This window comes from Pleurodeles waltl, chromosome 4_2, assembly GCF_031143425.1.
Source record: "Pleurodeles waltl isolate 20211129_DDA chromosome 4_2, aPleWal1.hap1.20221129, whole genome shotgun sequence".
In the NCBI taxonomy this organism is placed as follows: Eukaryota; Metazoa; Chordata; class Amphibia; order Caudata; family Salamandridae; genus Pleurodeles; species Pleurodeles waltl.
This window is the reverse complement of record NC_090443.1, coordinates 348,864,034-348,883,088: the sequence shown is the minus strand read 5'-3', so window position 1 is coordinate 348,883,088 and position 19,055 is coordinate 348,864,034. Positions and strand designations below refer to the sequence as shown.

The 19,055-nt window shown below is 44.0% G+C and overlaps 1 protein-coding gene across 1 annotated transcript in view; it reads right to left on the bottom strand.

Moving 5' to 3' along the window:
• Nucleotides 1-1,011: 1,011 nt before the first annotated feature.
• GCLM (glutamate-cysteine ligase modifier subunit) overlaps nucleotides 1,012-19,055 on the bottom strand; it is a 120,102-nt gene continuing 102,058 nt past the window's right edge. Inside the window, exons 6-7 of the mRNA XM_069231422.1 lie at nucleotides 18,911-19,025; nucleotides 1,012-1,430 (exon numbers count right to left, since the gene is read on the bottom strand). Of these exons, the coding sequence (XP_069087523.1) occupies nucleotides 1,228-1,430; nucleotides 18,911-19,025 (318 nt within the window). The 3' untranslated portion in view covers nucleotides 1,012-1,227. The remainder of the gene's footprint in view (nucleotides 1,431-18,910; nucleotides 19,026-19,055) is intronic.

The window sequence follows — 19,055 nt, the reverse complement described above, 5'->3', positions numbered from 1 at the left end:
TTGGTGTCTCAACACACTCTTATTAGAGATGAATATGCCCTACTGCACCTTTTGTTAATAGCAGTCACACAGATCCTTATGGATTGGAAATCTGCCAAATTTCTTTCTTTCTACACTTTGTGGACATGAGTAACATATTAAGGGTGCAGGTAATTCATAATGCTCATTGCAGGCTACTGATAGGTTGTCCAACAATATTTGGCGCTCATTAGATAGGTATATCAAAGAAGCCTCTTGTTTTTAGGTTGTTCTGTTTCATAGGACCTTTTCTAAAAGAAAAAAAAAAGTTACATGTTTCCACAGAGCAAGTAGTAGATTGCCCAATAATACATTCATCCCCTTCTTTCCTCTTATGCCTTCTCCTCTATCTTCTTAATGTAATATCCATTTCCGTCTGTTATATTGTTATTTTGTCTGTATCTTCGGTTTTTCAGGAGTGGTGGAGCTACCATTTATTCATCATTGTTCTTATCGCTTTATGTCAACTTCATAACTGTCAGTACATGTACAACTTAACAATTGTTAATTTTCGTAAGTGACTACCTTCGTACTAAGCAAAGCCTAGCTTTGCTGCTCTAGAGCTTTCGTACGAGTAGATGATCAATTTGATAACTGAGTACTACCCCTATTTGGTTTGTTTTATAATGCTGTTTATTTGCGTTTATGTAAAAGTCAATAAAAACTACTAAACAAAAGAAAATATAAGATGTGTCACCTTAGATTGTGGTTAGTCTTATTTTCGCTCTCTAGTCAAAGGTTGCCCATAGTGTTCCTGCGTTATTTAATGCCGGTTTCTTGTACTAAAGATATTGTTTCACCTACTGCCTTGCAACTCCAGTTAGAACACTTGTAGACTCTTATTACTAATAAATTTAAGTACTTAGCCATGGCGTCTTATTTTTCAGTTGGTACCTATATCAGAAACGACCTCTATTTTAGCTAATCTCAAAACTGATTGTCGTTTAACTCAACCCTAAGTTCACTCAATAGAAACGAACAACAACTCGCAACTGGAAAATAAAATGTTTAATGAAACAATCCACAGTGTATAGACACAAATATTCTCTGGGACAGGACAGTTAATTTACACAATGTCTTACGAACGTGATTTTTGTAAACAAATTGGTCAGACACCAGCAATATTTTACAATTTCCACTCTTTAGGCGAACTTTTCAAGCACCTTCTTACAAGCATTACATACAAGGCGGCTCTAATCCCAAATTGGGCTAGCTTTCATAGCCTAATGGATGATGTACTAGAGGAGGGACCTTTCGCTTAGCCTGTAAAATATAGCCTTTTGATTTTATAATGCCTCTGCTCTTGACAATCACGGAGTAACGCAATAGCCACAATGGCGTCCACTCATTTGAGCGACTGTCTTCAACTGCTTCTTTGATAGTTTCCTGGAAGCTGGATTCCGAAAGCAGTTCTAAAGGAAAAGTATAAAACCAAAATGTATTAAATTTGAAGAATTAAACAGAACACAATACCACTTACTCTTCGTGTGGCTTTAAGTTAATAGCAAAGCTGCATGTGGTTTAGCTATTCCGGATTGAACTAAATAAGATGTAAACCATTCTCCATGTATGTAGGAAATTGAAATGCATGCCAGGAGGGAAAATTGTTAGCGCTACTTAACAGCTACTCAGAAGAGGATGATCCAGCTGGCCACGCAAAGCCATTCATTGTTTTCTTTATGACCTTAATTCAGCCATCAGTAACACAAAACAATTACGCCAGATCAGTTTACAATTAAAAAAACACAGCAAAAAGATAGACAGAGTGCCAGGAGCATGAGAATTTGATACCCAACACAAAAGGTGCACATTAATTTAAAACTGTTTTCAGGAATTGGGCTTCTGGTTGACAGAACGCTGTACGCAGTACGCTGATGAAGCAGGAACCACAGACCTAGTAAGGGTGTCACCAACACACCCTAAATTAACCTGTGCTCACCCCCTGGTAGCTTGGCACAGAACAATCAGAATTAACTTAAGCGTCAATGTGCAAAGTATTTGTGCAACACTTCAAACAGTAAAACAGTGAAAATACCACACAAAAAGATCACACCTGGTTAGAAAAATAGAACTTAATTTAATAAATAAAACATGTCCAAAAAACAATAAAAATCTAGTAAGTAGAACTGGCTGGAGCTGTGAATTTTTATAGAAGCAAAAAGAGCCAACCCGGGGCTTTCTGGTCATGCCGGAATGGGACAAAGTCAAAATTTCAGGACAACCACAACTGAGTTCGGACTGGCTACAAGGATCCTGTAGGGCCCACTTAACCAAAGTACCTTAAATCTAAGTGGGGGAGCATTGTATTGGTTCGGAACAATGCCGCTAAGGAGATGCGTATATTTTCTCTACGCAGCTGAGGAGATGCGTCGAAGTTCCACCCTCAGTTGTGGCGATGTCAGAGCCGAGATGCAATGGAGTTTGGGTGCCTGCTTCATCGATATCAAGGAGGTGCGTTGATTCCAATGATTGCAGTGGGTGCAGAGTTTGGTGTTGTCGTCTAGGCCGTTTGACGGGATGCACAGACCCTGTGCCAAAGAAAACGCAGTGCTGGCTGCGAAAGCGATGCCCCAGTTTTATCCACACAATGACATAGATGCCCCAATTTCATCCACACAGTGGCGCAGATGCTGTGGTTCTTCTGGAGGAGCACCTGAAGATCTACTTCCAAGGTCCCAGGACCGGGATGGCACTACTTGGAAGGTGAGGCTCATAGCTGGCAGAGTCCAGTTGCAGTGATGAGTTTGTTCGAAGTCTTTTATGTCCCTGAGACTTCAGATCAGGAGACCAGTAGGCTGGCCCTTGGAGTCATTGTGGGTCCAGTCCTTCTCACTCAGGTAAGGAGGGTAGCAGGCAACCACAGCAGGCAGCCGTTCTTCCAGAGCAACAGTCTAGCAGAGTGGCAGTCCTTGGAGCAGCACAGCAGTCCTTCCTGGCAGGGCACCCACAGGTCCACACCTGTACTGGAGTGGTCGGGACTGAGGTCTAGTTTTTATACCTAGTGGTGCCTTTTGATTTGGAGGAGGCTTCAAAGAAGCCTTTGGCGTGCACGGAGGTCCTACCTTCCTGCCCTGGCTCCAGACCTGCTACAGAAGGGTATGCAGCCCTTAGTGGGGGGACAGGACATGGCTTATTCAGGTGTAAGTGTGAGACTGTGGCCACCTCCTCCCTGACATCCCGTCAGGATGGCCCATCAGGGTCCATCAAGTCACACCTAAGCTCCCATTGTGTGCGGCTGTCTACAAGGAATACACAAAGCCCAGCTATCACTCAACCCAGACAAGTGATCAGAGACATGCAGCAGGCACCAAATCACTAAAGTAAGAAAATACCAACTTTCTAAAAATGACATTTTTTATTTAAATCCAACTTCACCATAAGTTGTGATTTTAAATTGTGATCACAGAGACACCAAACTTGACAAACGTAACTCTTCCCGATCATGAATTACACTTATAAGATGTAATAAGGTAATCCCGATGTTAACCTATGGGAGAGATGGGCCTTGCAGTAGTGAAAAATAAATTTAAGAATTTTTCACTACCAGGACATGTAAACCTTTAAGTACATGTCCAACGTTTTAAATACACTGCACCCTGCCCTTTGGGCTGTCTAGGGCCTAACTTAGGGGCGACATATGTTTTAAAAAGGAAGGCTTGGGCCTGGCAAAAGGGTTATTTTACCAGGTCAACATAACAGTTTAAACTGCACACACATGTTCTGCAATAGCAGGCCTGAGACATGCTTTAAGGGCTACTCAAGTGGGGGGCACAATCAGTGCTGCAGGACCACTAGAAGCATTTAATTTAAAGACTCTGGGCACTTGTAGTGCACTTTACTAGGGACTTACACGTATATTTAATATGCCAATTGAGTATATATCAATCAAACCGTGTTTTAGGGAGATAGCACCAGCACTTCTAACCAGTCCTAGAGTCCCAAAGTAAACAAAAACGAATTCAGCAAAACTGGAGTTAAGTAGGCAAACAGTTTTGGAGAAGACCACCCTAATGTTGGCAGGTCCAACTTAGTGCCTTGCAGAGCAGGAGGCTGTGGACATGTCATATGTCTAGGATAATCACTTTGTGAAATTGATTGTGTATTGGAGTACCACATCTTGCTTTTCTCGTGCAAAAGTAGTGTTCATGCGTATGGTGTGTTATCTGAGCCATGTTGGCTATTCTTTTATGATATGCAAAAATATGAATGCTCACAAACCACTAGTGATAGTTGGTATTCTGTTACTGTAGATTTTTGATTGATTGATATAGGATCAAGGACCTGTTAACACTTCAATATCTGGTTCTGTGAAGAGAACGAGGAGTCTGCAACATCTGAGGACTAGGAGGTAAACAGAAGGCTGTGTGATTTCATATACTTCTTGTCACAGCCAATAAATAGTGGTATTATATTCCTTAATAGAAAATCCGTTTTCAATTTTTTCCTGTGGCAGCTATTATTCTCTCTCATCTAATCACTGTATTTAGGGTAAGTGAGGAAAAGGTTAAATGTTATTTTTTCGTTTTCCTGGACAGTCGAAAGACAGCTCTTCCAAATGTTTATTTTAAAGGGACGTGAATACAAAGCAGGGTACAATTAAATACAGTATTCCACGTTACAACTTTGACATAGAAATCTGGTTCTGCTTGGTGTCTCGTACTTATTTTTTTTAACAACCTGGGGGCTCCTCGTAAAAAACAAAAAAAACAAAATGAAAACCAGTCAAAACCGCTACAGACAATTATTTTGTATCACTGAGTACATATGGCAATAAACTGCAACTGAAAATAAGTAAATACGTTAAAGTGCATGCTCACCCACCTAGGTAATGGTTATCGTTCAGTCAGAAAGGGTACAACAATGTAACATTCAATTGCACTGCTGTATATTTATCGTTGAATAGGCAAGGTATTGCGATGACTTGTTATCTCAAAGCTCTACTGCTTAGATTACACAATTGTGATAACCGTATAGTTATGATGTAATGGCTAGCAGTTTTTAATCAGCTAGCTACATAACGTGGTATATCAACAACCTTACTTCAACATCAATTAATTAACGAACAGCAGTTTGACAGCCTAGTTGTCGCCATTCTTTTCTATGTGCAAGAGACAGCGTGCTCAGTTAATATTAGTACCATTCACACAACTGGTTAACACGTTTATTATTCTCCTTCCATTTAACACACCTAAAACAATACCAGGCTTTTACTGAACCCAGTCTTAAAATGTGTAAATAAGCCCTAAGTGGATAATCCATCAGCGAATATATAGGACATGTGCTTGAAAGCGAGAAGGGTGAGCTTCGAGGGACACCTGTCTACATTAGGTGGGTTTGAATCGCCCCCGTTTCCCACAGACTAACCAGTAGCTCAGCCAGACCGGACACCCTAATGTCGTCTTCAGGCACATCAGGAATGCGCCTCCACTTCCAAGCTGCCTGCGCTTAAGGACCCCAGAACTAGACATTACAGGACGTTAATCAATCGACTCTCCAGTCCCCTCTGACACCACTCCACTTCAAGGCTCAACCACCCCAACATCTGAAAATGTGCTGCGAGAGACAAGGATTGAAGTAGAGGGAGCCATGTGACCACTGACTAAATTAGTCCTGTACAGAGATTTGGACCACTGACAAAGATTGTAAAACCATCTCTGTAGTAAATGCATTCATTTGATAAACTGACTGAATGAAAATACTGGTAATCTTAGTGTCTGGTCGTAAAGACGGAGAATGCAAAATACATTAGCAGAATGGGCATGCCAAGGTCAAAATCAATTTATGGAACCGAACAGGGCAATATTAGTCATATGAATAAGATAAGCCCCGACTTCAGCCCGGAAGAATAAAGTATTTACTCAAACCTCTCGCAGCGCAGGCTTCAGAGTAAGATGAGACCCCATTTACCGTTCTCTTACACAAGATATAAAAGAGGGCTCCAGAAATGGGACTCCCCAGAAAACACTTTCTACATAACAGAAACCAGCTCCAAAACTTGCTGTGATTCAGCATGAACTTGTAACCCTTTGGACCACAGACTGAGAGGAAGGAGAGGTACCGGCCAAACTTGTGCCACAAATGAAGCCTGTAGCTGTACAAGGTGGCACTTGTATTAGCTTGTCCCAGGAAGAGAAGACTACAGTGGTACATTTCCTTGATGTTATGACTCCAGATGCCTGGCGTCCTTGTCCTATACAGGACGATGTTGTGTTAACTTTCAGACAAGCTACCATTACCATAACTAGTGGTCTGATTATGATGGCGTAAGAATATTGTGCATTATTTAAATTCAACATTTTAGCACATCAGCTACAATTGCATAGTGCTCCACATTTTAATAGTAGCATTGGCGTGGTTGCCAGCAATTTGCAGGCTGAGGGAATAGCCAGTATGTTTCTATGAACTGTGGCAAGTAAACGCACTTCTAATGACCTGTAACAAGGTGCTGGAATTATACGGCAGGGGAGGATCTAATTATGCGGCAGGATTCACTAAATTATGCAACAGATTTTGTGATAGAAATACTTCGTTATTTTGTGATCTTTACACATATTAACAGTGTCTGTGAAAAGATTTGACATCATTCATACCAATTTAACAACAAAATACAATAGTCGGCAACTGAAAGATGACCAGACAACCTGTGTGAAAACCCTTTCACTTAGTGGGAACACATTTCGCCACGTTTTTAGTAACTTTCGATCTGTTTGCCCTAGAAACAATTTTTTAATTACTATCTGCAAATTATGCCGCAGATGATGGATTACGAGGCAAATCCATAAGTACGAGGAAAATGCTGCAGCATCACATAATTCCAGTGGCACTGCCTATAACCTGTGTATGATCTATGACCTCTACACTGTTTGTATGACCTACAGTCTATTGCTTCTCCTGGCCTAGGTTTATAGCACTTGGCCTAAACATGTAAGCGTCCATTTATGTATGTATGTATTCACAAAAGTAGGATTATTTTTTTTCAGAATGCTTGCACATGGTTACTTTCACCTATAATGTAACTGTATATTGTATGGAACACATAATGCTTTTGTTCGCACTGCATATTTCTCATATATGCATGAATTCTCCAGCACACAAGCATAATTTCACACGTGTTCCTTGTGTAAACTACTACGAAAGCCCTATTATTCTGCTCATCAGCAGGGAACTGATTTCCTGATAGCAGCAGAGGACGGATGGACCACAGTGGGCTGCTCCAGCTACGGCTACATTCAGCTTAATACAGGTATGCGTGGCTGATATTATACTTATCACAAAGCCTGCTTCACTAGGATATATCTTTATATAAAAAGTTTAGTGTTTGTTTTGTATACTATTCTCATACGTTCCCTTTGTCAATTCCACAGTAGATACACATACACATTCCCAGCTAGTGCTCTGGTAGAACGGATTGCATTTCTCCACACTGACCCTGTCAATTTTATAATCCTTAGAAGGACTACAGGATCCCTGTCTTTTCTCTCCGCAATGCCCATAACTCTATAACAGAGGGCTTTGTGGGGCTAAGAGAGAGCCTACTGCCTGCTTTATCCCAGCTTAATGACATGCTAAACGTTTTGACAACAAGTTCATTAAAATGTCTTGCTTCACTGAAACAGATGCCAAAATTCACATTTTATTGTATTAAAGATGATCATATATATATATATATATATATATATATATATATATATATATATATATGGTCTTGCAATAGAATTGATCAAAGTACTGAATTTGATTCTATTTGTTACATCTGCACAACATGAAAATCTTTCCCACACAGACTAAAAACAAAGACAACACCCTTTAAACCATGCATTTATTCTAAACACAGTGCATGTCCCAAGAGATTACCTGTATTTACAATAATTTGTATTGACAATACAATAAAATGTATACAGCGCGCAGCTGGTTCGGAAGAGGCGCCCCGGCGCTTGTGGCCTAAAAGTGAAACAGACGACATATCTAACCAAAGAACAGGAAATCTATACATAAAAGAGAAAAGGCTTCATAAGCTTGTCAAAATACTGTTTCGGTGGGAGAGAAGCAATGGGTTCCAGAGCTTGCAGGTCAGTAAGGAAAGGGAGCAACTTCCTCTTCTTGCCTTGCAGACCCTGGAAACACGTAAATATAAAAGGGCCTTTTTGCTCAGAAGCTCTGAAAGCAAATATTAGTGTTTTCAATTTGATGCGGCTCGCAATGCACAGCCAATGTAGACTGCACAAGGATGCCTAGCCAGATGAGCAACCGAGATCTTCATGGACAATCGAGCTGCTGGACTGAACCCAAACGGTCTGTGGACCAGAGTCTTGAAGAATTTGTCTCTGAGACCCTCAACCACATTGTCGCCATCAAAAGTGTATGTTATCTCCGTTGGGCTGAAGTAGGGGAAGAGTATCATCATTGGGTCTCTTCACTTGAGTGTGTGATATTGTATGGGTATAAGACAATGGTGGTATCCGAATAAAATTACCTCCTATACCTGTAAATATACTTTATTGGAAAAAAAAAAAAAGAGGGTTGGGGTAAGACTAAAAGAGTAGTGACGTTAATAGGACAATTAATGTGTCCTAAACATCTAGATATCTTGTCAACATGTTGTGGCCTTGAGTGGCTTCTATGGGTCCATGGCCTTAATCAGAACTGTGTTTTACTCAAGCCAAATTGCACAAGCCAGAAGTTAAAACACCAAATTAAAAATGATTAGCACTCCCAATCCCAGTCACCCTCCACAGATTCAGTAAACTGTAAAATGAGTAGTTATTTTAAAAGGAACAAGCTTTTACTAAGAGTCAGCCTCTGCTTTTCAATGTGAGGGGTACAGAGAGAGTAATAAGGGAGCCATAAAGAACAGAGATGAAGGAATGAAAGTAAGGGAGAGGGTGGAAGAATGGGAAGGAGTGCAGGAAAACATGACTATAGGAAAAGGAATAAGGTTGAGCGAGAAAGAAAAAGACAAGGATGAGCACAGTGGGCAAGGGAAATAAAAAGAGAAGGGAACCAGAAATAAGAAGAGGGGATGAAGTATATGAGGATGATATGCTGTTCCTCTCACTGTGGCACCCTTGGGTTAGCTTCTTTGTGCTACAGGGTTAGGAAAATGGCTGCTTCTACTATCTGAATTCTATTTGAAGAGGCCCAATTCACATCCAAAGGCTAGATGTTTTTTGCTATCAAGCTTGAGGCCGTGAAATGCTTGTGTCTGGAGTCACAACTCCTTTTCCACCATTTTGGAGCCAACACTTGTTGCCATCTTCTTGCATAGCACGAAGCTATGTGCTTGGTTGGTGACGCTCCGGAGGTTATCAAGAGCATGTGCTATCGCCTAGTGTTAAGCTCTACTCAAGTTAGTTGGTTAATGCACCCACTGCAGAGGTCTTGACAGAACGAGAATATCACAGATTACAATCCTGACAGTTTTTTCACCTCTTCATCTCTGTAAGGTCAATGCAAACGAATTAAAGCTATTTTGTTAAGAATGGCACTTGATTTAGAGCGCTATGAAATGGCAGAACCTGTATTCCCAAGTGCTATATAAGAAAAAAAATAAGAGTTATTGCCAGACTGCCCAAACACGCACCAGACAAAGAACCCTAGGAGAGAAGATGTGGTGTAAGGGGCAGAGCTGCCAACTTTGTAGCTGGGGAACACCGTTCGAGTCTCAGCACCGGCTCAACATCCTGTGATTCTTGGCAAACCACTTAATCCATCTTTCCTGCCAAAAATGAATGTGTTCTTGTGTAATGTAACAGGTGCTCACGTAAAGCACTATAATACCTTTGTTTCGAGTTTGTGTTGTATAAAACTTCAAAAAAAAAAAAAAAAACAAAAAAGAGCGCTCCAATACTTGTGTGGAGTGGAGTTCATGCTACATAAAACTGCAACAAAAATAAAAACTAAAAAAGTCCCCACAGACATTGCAAAGAAACAGCAATATGCCCAAAAACAAGGAAGAAACAACATACCACCATGAGCGTGAAGCAGCAAGGCTAAAGAAAAAATAGTATGCCACACTAAGGTACATGCTTCATTGTGCAATCATTCATATAACAGGTTCAGTCTCCATGGCGGTAGCAAAATAGCCTCAAGGCGGGACAAACAAAGTATTTACCAACAACATCAAGGGATTTTTGAAAGTCAGGCCCAAGAACAACTGAAAGTGATGGATATGGTTAAAGCCCACAGAATAGATTACAACATGCCAAGAAGAGCAGCACTTGCGTGCTGCTATGCTCGACCTCAAAAGGCACAGCACACAAGCAATCCAAAAAAAGAGTTCAAATAGTTGTAAGGGCAGACCCACTCAAGAATTCCTTGCCCATTAATAAGCTGGCTCTGATCAACATCGTTCAGCAGAGAAAATGAGAACTGGCAAGGTTGTCCCTATGAGCAGGGAAGGGATTGCACCACGTGTGACTCATACATGGATGCAGAGTACAGCTGTGCAAAGCTATGAATTAACAGCTATTGAAACTTTTTTGTCTTGCTTCTAGGTGGCAGGGTACACACAAGCTAAAACATTAAAGATCTGGGAGTAAGAATAAGTCGTATTAGGCACAGGCAAGTTTTCAATAACTGGAAATAATGCTTCATTTAAACATGATTCAGTTGGCATGATTCGGCTGTAGTCAGACTGCATCAACAGCTATTCACATTTGCAGAATATTGCATGTTTATTTTAAGTGAGCATGGCATTTTCTCTCTGTGTGCTTCTGTGTTTTTTCATTTCAGGAATATCATTGAAAACAAAGCATCTAGGGCCAGATGTAGCAAAATGCAAATTTGCGACTTGCAAATTGCGAGTCCCTGCGACTCGCAATTTGCAAGTCGCAAATTGGTATGCAGTACGGTGTCTCAGACACCGACTGCAACTCGCTATGGGGTCGCAATGACCCACCTCATGAATATTCATGAGGTGGGTCGCAAATTGCGGCCCCATAGCGAGTATAGGCACTCGCTAACATGGAGGCCTGCTGTCGTCAGCAGACCTCCATGTTCGTGACTGCTTGATCAATAAAGCAGTTTTTTTTATTTTTTTTTAAGTGTAGCCCGTTTTCCTTACAGGAAAACGAGCTGCACTTAAAAAAAAAACGAAACCTTTAGTTTCGGTATTTTTTCAGGGCAGGCAAGGGACCACTCCCTGCCCTGAAAAAATATTTGTGGGTCCAGTCACAAAGTGGAAGGGGTCCCATGGGGACCCCTTCCAATTTGCGAGTGGGTTACCATCCACTTGGAGTGGATGGTAACTGCGATGCCATTTGCGACCGCGTACGCGGTCGCAAATGGTATTGCATCCCACTGCGAGTCGCAAATAGGAAGGGAACACCCCTTCCTATTTGCGAGTCGGAAATGCATTTTGCGAGTTGGTTCCGACTCGCAAAATGCATTTCTGCATAGGAAACTGCGTTTTGCGACTCGCAAACGGCAAATTTTGCCGTTTGCGAGTCGCAAACAGTTTCCTACATCTGGCCCCTAGTGTGGTATCTGTAATGTAATATTTTTGCTCTCTTGAGGAAGCAATGATCTGATAGACTTTTAGTTGCAGATTACTTACTCTGGAATTTCCCTCAGACATCAGACTGGATCTGGAGATTTTTCTTTAGAGCAGTTCCCCTGCGTGCCGTTCGGTGGCGTCGCTCAACTCAGCGGGCATTGTGGTCAGTGATGACGCTGCAGTCATATATAAGAGCCACCTTGGCGCGCTTACGTCTGGTTTTTCTTTGCTTGCCAGCCTACGCGCAGATCTGGAGAAGAGCTACCCCAGTCATTTTTTGACTAACTGCGACACTTTTGTTGATTCGTTTTTGACGAGTTTTGGATGCATCAAGGGATGTCCCGTAAGACCGGATTCAAGCCCTGCGACTCCTGTCGCCAAATGATATTGGTCAGGGATCCGCCCTGGTGTGCCTCTGGTCTGTGGAGCGTGACCATGACCTTAAGTCGTGCTCAGAGTATCAGGCCATGAACTCGAAGGCTTTGAGGGAGCGGTCCCTAAAGCTCATGGCAGCCCGCATTGTTCCCGGTCTCGTTCGAGAGGATTGTCAGGAGACCGGTTGGGGAGTCATCACCACTCTTCGTCATCCAAGTCATCTGGACACTTGGGTCACAAGAAGAAGAAGAAGAAGAAGTTGAAGAAGACAAAACGTTCTTTGACTTCACCCCATTCTTCAGATGACACAACGTGGGGAGAGTGTCACTCTAGGCCTCTGTCTTTGGAGCCTCCGTCTGGGTCTGCTCTGTGCCTCCCGGACTTTCCAGGAGCCGGCACAACCCCTGCCCAACTCAAGGAATTTTACGAGGCAATGTGCCTCATATTTTGGCAGAGCAACCCACCCTTGGTGCCCTCGAGCCCAGGGGAGTCTGTGTGGGCCCCCTCCGGTTCCAAGTCTTCGGCTTCGGCCCAGACTCTGGAGGACACCTTCCCCAGTGTCAGGCCAGACGTCGACGCTCCAGACGGCGGTTAGGCCCACAATTAACGTTGACCCTATACTAATTCCCGACAACCCTGTGCCGGGACGGCATCGCTCTACGCCAATTCCATTTTCCATAGGCTCTCCTGGGCCATGGTTGATCCTGACCCCTATTGATATGGGTATGGATAAGGGGATAGTGTAGAGGGGTCGCTGGACCCTTTAGAATACCAGCTTGACCATGAAATGGACTGGGTTCAGGATTTGGGTGATGTCAGTGGGTTGGACACCTCCCTTGATGCTGGCATACTTTCTCCCCCTACCGTGGCTACAGAGGAGCGTCATACTCAATGGTGGTGAGAAGGGCTGCTAAGGTTTTGGACCTCAAGCTTCCTTCTGTGGAGGTCAGGACTAACCTCCTAACCGAAGTGCTTCAACCTGGGGCCTCCAACTTGGAACCCTTCCTTCCCTTCAAATGAAGCACTTACAGACGTCCTTCTGGGTACCTGGTCCAGACCTAGCACAGGGGCTCCTGTGAATAGGACCTTTGCCCACGCCATCAGCCTGCGCCGACCGACCTACAATTCCTGACCCAAAACCGTACGCCTGAGAGCCTCGTCATCCAGGCTTTGTCATACTATGGTGCATTCCCTACCGCTCCCCCGGACAGGGAATCAAAAAGACTGGACAACTTGAAAAAGAAGATGTTTTCTTCCGCCAGTCTAGTGCTGCAGTCCGTGAACACTGCAGGCCTTTTGGGCTGCTATTGTCACACTCTCTGGGATGCGGTTGCGCAAGTGCTGCCTCGAGTTCTGGAGGAGGCCCGGACCATTCACTCCCAAGCCGTTACAGAAGGGAGAGATGCAGCAAAGTTCATGATTCGTAGTGGACTGGATACGACCGACTCACTGGATAGATCCGTTGCATCGACCGTGGCAATGAGACGCCATGCCTGGCTGAGGACATCTGGATTCTCTGGGGATGTCCAACAATCCTTGATGGACATGCCCTTTGATGGCACCCGTCTCTTCGGAGACAAAACGACAGACACAGCGCTCAAGCGCTTCAAGGATTCCCGGGCTATGGCTCGGTCCCTTGGCCTCACAGCTGCTCCTCGCCCCCAAAAGTCCACCTTTTGTCCCTTTTGTGGCTACGGAAGGGGCATCCAACTGAGTTCCTTTCCACCTGGCCACCAACCCGTGCATGCTATATAGCCCCTGTGCAGCCCTGGGATCCCATGGGCTTGTGTAGCAGGGAGTCAGCGGGCCACCCAGTCCACCACGCCCTGCCCCTTCCTCTGCCTCCAAACCTTCCTAGTCCATCAGAACACATCCGGGACCAGTTGGTGGCAGGATTCACCATCACCTGCCCCTACTACAAATCCAATACCATGGACAGGTGGGAGTTACAAATCATCAGAAGGAGCTACTGCCTCCCCTTCGAGACTTCTCTAGTCATGCCACCATCATATGATCATCTATCAAAGGATCGAATGGCACTTATCTGCGAGGAGGTCAAGGCTCTCCTGGCCAAGGGAGCGATAGAGAGGGTCCCTGTGCCAGAAGTAGGTCATGCTTGTTATTCCTGCTACTCTCTGGTGCCCAAAAAGGACATGGGCCTTCGTCCTATCCTAGATTTCCGCTCCCTCAATCTCTTCCTCAAGCAGGAGAAGTTCAAGATGCTAACCCTAGCTCAGGTCCTTTCTTCCCTAGAGACTGGATGGTAGCGTTGGACTTGCAGGATGCCAATTTTCACATTCCCGTCGTGCCGGCCCACAGGTGTTACTTGCGATTCGTGGTAGGTCAAAAGCACTTGCAGTTCACTGTGCTCCCCTTTGGCCTTACCAGTGCCCCTGGGGTATTCACGAAAGTGATGGTAGTGGTTGCAGCTCATCTGCGCAAGTTAGGGGCTCCAGTCTTCCCCTACCTCGATGACTGGCTGTTGAAGGCAGACACATCCCAGAAAGTCGTCTCCCACCTCCAGACTACGGTGAACCTCCTGCATTCCCTAGAGTTCACTAATAAACGTGCCAAAGTCACGCCTGACTCCCTCGCAGTTTTGGGCTTATCCTCTTGAAAAGCAAGTCCAGGATATTCAGGCTATGATACCGATGTTTCAGCCTCTATCCTGGATTTCAGTGAGAATGACTGAGGCTGCTGGGCCTCATGGCCATCCTGCTGGTCCAACATGCCAGAAGGCATATGCAGCCTCTGCAGTGGGACCTGAAGTTATAGTGGGCGCAGCAACAGGGGAATCTCTCCAACATGGTTCAGATCTCGGAGGGAATTGCGAAAGACCTGCTGTGGTGGTTGTCGAATCCAAATTGGGTCAACGACCTATCCCTCTCCCAACCCCAACCAGATCTCATAGTCCTGACAGATGTGTCATTCCTGGGATGGGGTGGCCACAAGGGAAAGGCAGAGAGCAGAGTCCGGGCTCCACATCAACCTTTTGGAGCGCCGGGCAATCTGACTTGCATTGAAAGCATTCCTTCCCTCTCTCAAAGGGAAAGTGGTGCAGGGGTTTACCGACAACACCAGCGCCATGTGGTACTGCAACAAGCAGGTCAGAGTGAGGTCATGGACCCTTTGTCAGGAGGTGCTGATGCTGGAACATCAGAGCATTTCCCTGGTGGTTCAACGTCTGGCTGGCTCTCTGAACGTCAGAACAGACAAACTCAGCCGTCGATCACGAATGGCATCTCCATCTGGAGGTGGCTCAAGGTCTCTTTCAGCAGTGAGGAGAGCCTCGGTTAGCTCTGTTGGCCTCTACAGAGAACTCGCAATGTCAGCTGTTTTGCACTGAAGTTTCCAAGGCAGCACTCGCTCGGCGACGCTTTTCGTCACAAATGGAGCTCAGGCCTTCTGTACGCCTTCCCGCCAATAACACTTCTGCTCAGAGTTCTGAATATCATCAGGCAAAACCGGGCCCAAGTCATCCTGGTGGCTCCAGACTGGGCACGAAGAGTCTGATATCCTGAGCTATTGAGCATGGCCATCGATCCTCCAATCAGACTGCCCATTCGGGAGGATCTTCTGTTGCAGCAGCAGGGGATGGTCATCCACCCAAACCTGTCCAGTAGCTGCCTCCTTGCATGGAGACTGAGTGGCGGCAGTTGACGGCTTTTGACCTTCCACCCAAAGTCTGTCATGTCATCTTAGCAGCCAGGCATCCCTCTACCAAAAAGGTATACGCCTGTGGTTGGACAAAACTTGTGGCATGGTGTATCAACAAACTGTTGATCCTCTATCTGCACCTCTCTCAGAGGTTCTCCTCTTTGTTTTTTCTCTTCCCCAGCAGGGCTCTGACCTGGGCACCCTCAAGGGATATTTGTCTGCCAGCTCTGCCTTTTTAAGGCTACCAGACCAACCTTCTCTATTAAAAATCTCCCATTGTTGGGAGGCTTCTTAATGGCCTCACACATATGTTTCCTCCTATTCCGTTCATAATGCCCTAGTGGGATTTAAACTTAGCCCTCACATACCTCATGTGTGCTTCTTTCGAGCCACTCCACAACTGTCCTCTGCGGCTCTTGACCCTTAAAACTGCCTTCTTGGTTGCCCTCACCTCTGCTCGCAGAGTGAGTCAGCTAAAGGTTCTCTCTTTGAAGCCACCATTCCTAGCAGTACATCCTGACAAAGTGGTGCTTTGTACCAGGGCTTCCTTTCTTCCTTAAGTGGTGACACCTTTTCACGTAGGCCAATCAATCACCTTGCCTACCTTTTACTCAACCCCACATCCCTCTCGAGGAGAAGAGACTCCACTGTCTGGATTTAAAAAGAGTGTTGGTTTTCTATCTAAATTGTACCATAGATTTCAGGGTGGACGGTCAACTCTTTGTGGGTTATGTGGGTGCGAAGAAACGAAAGGCGGTGTAGAAGAGGATCATCTTGCAATGGGTAGTCCTCTGCATCAAGATGTGCTACGCTTTGGCAAAAAAGCAACCACATAAGGGTTTGCACGCTCATTCAACCAGAGCAACTGCTGCTACCACAGCGTTAGCACGCGGAGATCGAGTCCTGGGCGTCCATGCATACGTTCACCAAGCATTACTGCCTGGACAGTCAGGTCTGCAGAGGCGGCTACTTTGGCCGTTCGGTCCTGCAGGACTTTTTGGTGTGATCTTGGTTCACAGCCCACCACTGGGAATGGTATTGCTTGGGTATCTATTCTAAGGTAAAGAATCTGCAAATATAAGTCTCTATCAGATGTACAACTTCGGTAACTATATATCTGGTAGAGACATTCTAGTTGCAGATTCCTTACCGACCCGCCCATCATCCCTGTCCAGCAAACTGACTGCTAGGGACGGGAACTTCCCTTTAAGGGCCCTAGTTTTGGCACACCATTCTCAGTGTTCTTCATGGCTACGCGCTACTGGCATGCAAAGTCATGAAAAGAAACTGACGTCAGCGCACCAGGGTGGTGCCTGTATACGACCGCAATGTCATCACAGCGACCACAACGACAATGACGCCTGCAGAGTCGACCAATGCCACCTAAAAGCGCAGGGGTACTGCGCAAACAAAAATCTCCGGATCCAGTCTGATGTCTGGGGGAAATTCTAAGGTAAGGAATCTGCAACTAGAATATGTCTCTACCAGATATATTGTTACAGAAGGTAAGTAACTTTTACTTCAGGATGTTTCTTTATTTTGTAGCGTCCCAAGGTTTCCAGCCGAAGTTCTTTGTATGTCATTCATTAGCTGAACAAAACCATTGTACTACTGTGTTTGTCTCCTGAATTAGTTATGCATAGCCTAATCAATGAAATGCATTAGGAAGAAAGTTTATCTAGAAGTATCTTGTTTACCAGAATATTGATTGGTTTATGTCTTTGCAACATTGCTAGACTACCCTTCCAATGTCATATACCATGAAATGAGTAACTTCTGTACCCTGAAACTTTATAAAAGCTGTTTAGTTTCGGAGATATATCAGTCTTTTAGCTCATTTCTTTGAAGGCAGATGCTACGCTAGTCTCTTTACAGATCTGTACTTAGTCGTTCCTTGGACCTTATGTTAGCTGCCTTGCAAAATTACAATTATATTGATGCTAATTCCTAGATTTAATGTGAAATTCTTGTTTTATGCAGGTTTATAGTCTTGGACCAAGTCTTATAAAAATGTGGATGGTCCAGATCTTGTGCATCAACCCTCTTAATTAGAGTGATTAGAGCATCAACATATGCAGACCCAATATTCACTGCGCTGATCGCGAATCGTTTTCTGTTCAAAGTATGTATACAAAAGGTAAATAACTCCAGAAAAGTTTGTTGTTGTGGTAACTTCTTTCTCTTAATGTGGCCATCACAACTCATTCTGCCCCCAAGGTGGGTAGGAGGTGAGCACATACCTTATTTGCATTGAAAAGGTAATACCATTTTGTGTGACCGGGTAGTCGAGGGCTTACAATTTTTTCTAAATTTACTGATGCTCTGTGACATGGAGAACGTCAACTAAATAAGACTAAAATAAAAGCACTCACTTTGATACAGCAAAACATGGACGGGCTTAGTTTGTTGAAGATACGAAGCTGGAAGAAGTTAAAACAATAATACGTAGGTGTCTAAGGTGCTTTTCTCTTCCACACTGTGAAAAGTACTGTAATTACAGGGGCAATCATAATACTATCATAACACTAGTAAGAGCATAAGATGCTTCAGTTGTACCTGTGCTTACCTATGACACTCCTTTGAGCTATCAGTAAGAACCAAGTCTTAACTGCAGCCAGAGGCCTATGTGTGGCAGTTTAAAATGGCCATGGGACTTTTTTCTTGCAGAATGGCGTTTTCCCATGGAATTAATTTTGATTGACCGAAGGGAGGGAGGGGAAGTTGGGAGTTTGGAGGCAACAAAGGTGTGGCCAATACTAATGTATGGTATCCACAGGATGGGAAGTAGCAAATTTCAGATCTCTTCTTTGCAGCACTGTGCCTGACAAGCAAAGACATTAATCAAATAACTTACTCAGTGTACCTATCACAATCAAACTCGGAAGCACTTGGCTGACACGAAGGAACGTTCTTTGTTCTTGTGGCTTTGGCTAAATCACACCCTTGCACTTTGGTATAAGGGTCATGGACAGACCAGAGTAGCAGTCAGCAACTTTGCAAATTTCACAAAGATTATACAATTTTTTAAGGGGCATACTATCTAGGTGTTCCACGTTGAAGGGCAAAAAATAATGGGAAGCGGATGTCCTGGATCTTTACTCATTTACTTCCAATAAAATGGGTTTTAAAATGAATCAGGCAAGTATGAAAAGTACATGAAAGTTAGTGAATTACTTTTGTTTAATGTACTATTACTTAAGATACTTGCTTCCTGGAAGGTCTGTAGAGTAATTCTATTTTTTTAAAACTATAAACATACTAACTTAAAAAAAAAAAATGTTCGACAGGAAAAAATATCCTGGGAGTTACTAAACATCTGGGCAGCCATTCTGTGGCTGAATTTTATTCCAAACATTTTATACTAACCTTTTGGATCGTTATGAGTTAGCAACTGAATATCAAACTGTTTTGCAAACTCCGTTAGATCTGGTGGCATCACGCAGCAGGAAGCCAAATTTACTTGGTTACTGTTTGGTTTCACCTACAAAAGAAGTCAGATGCAATTAATTTT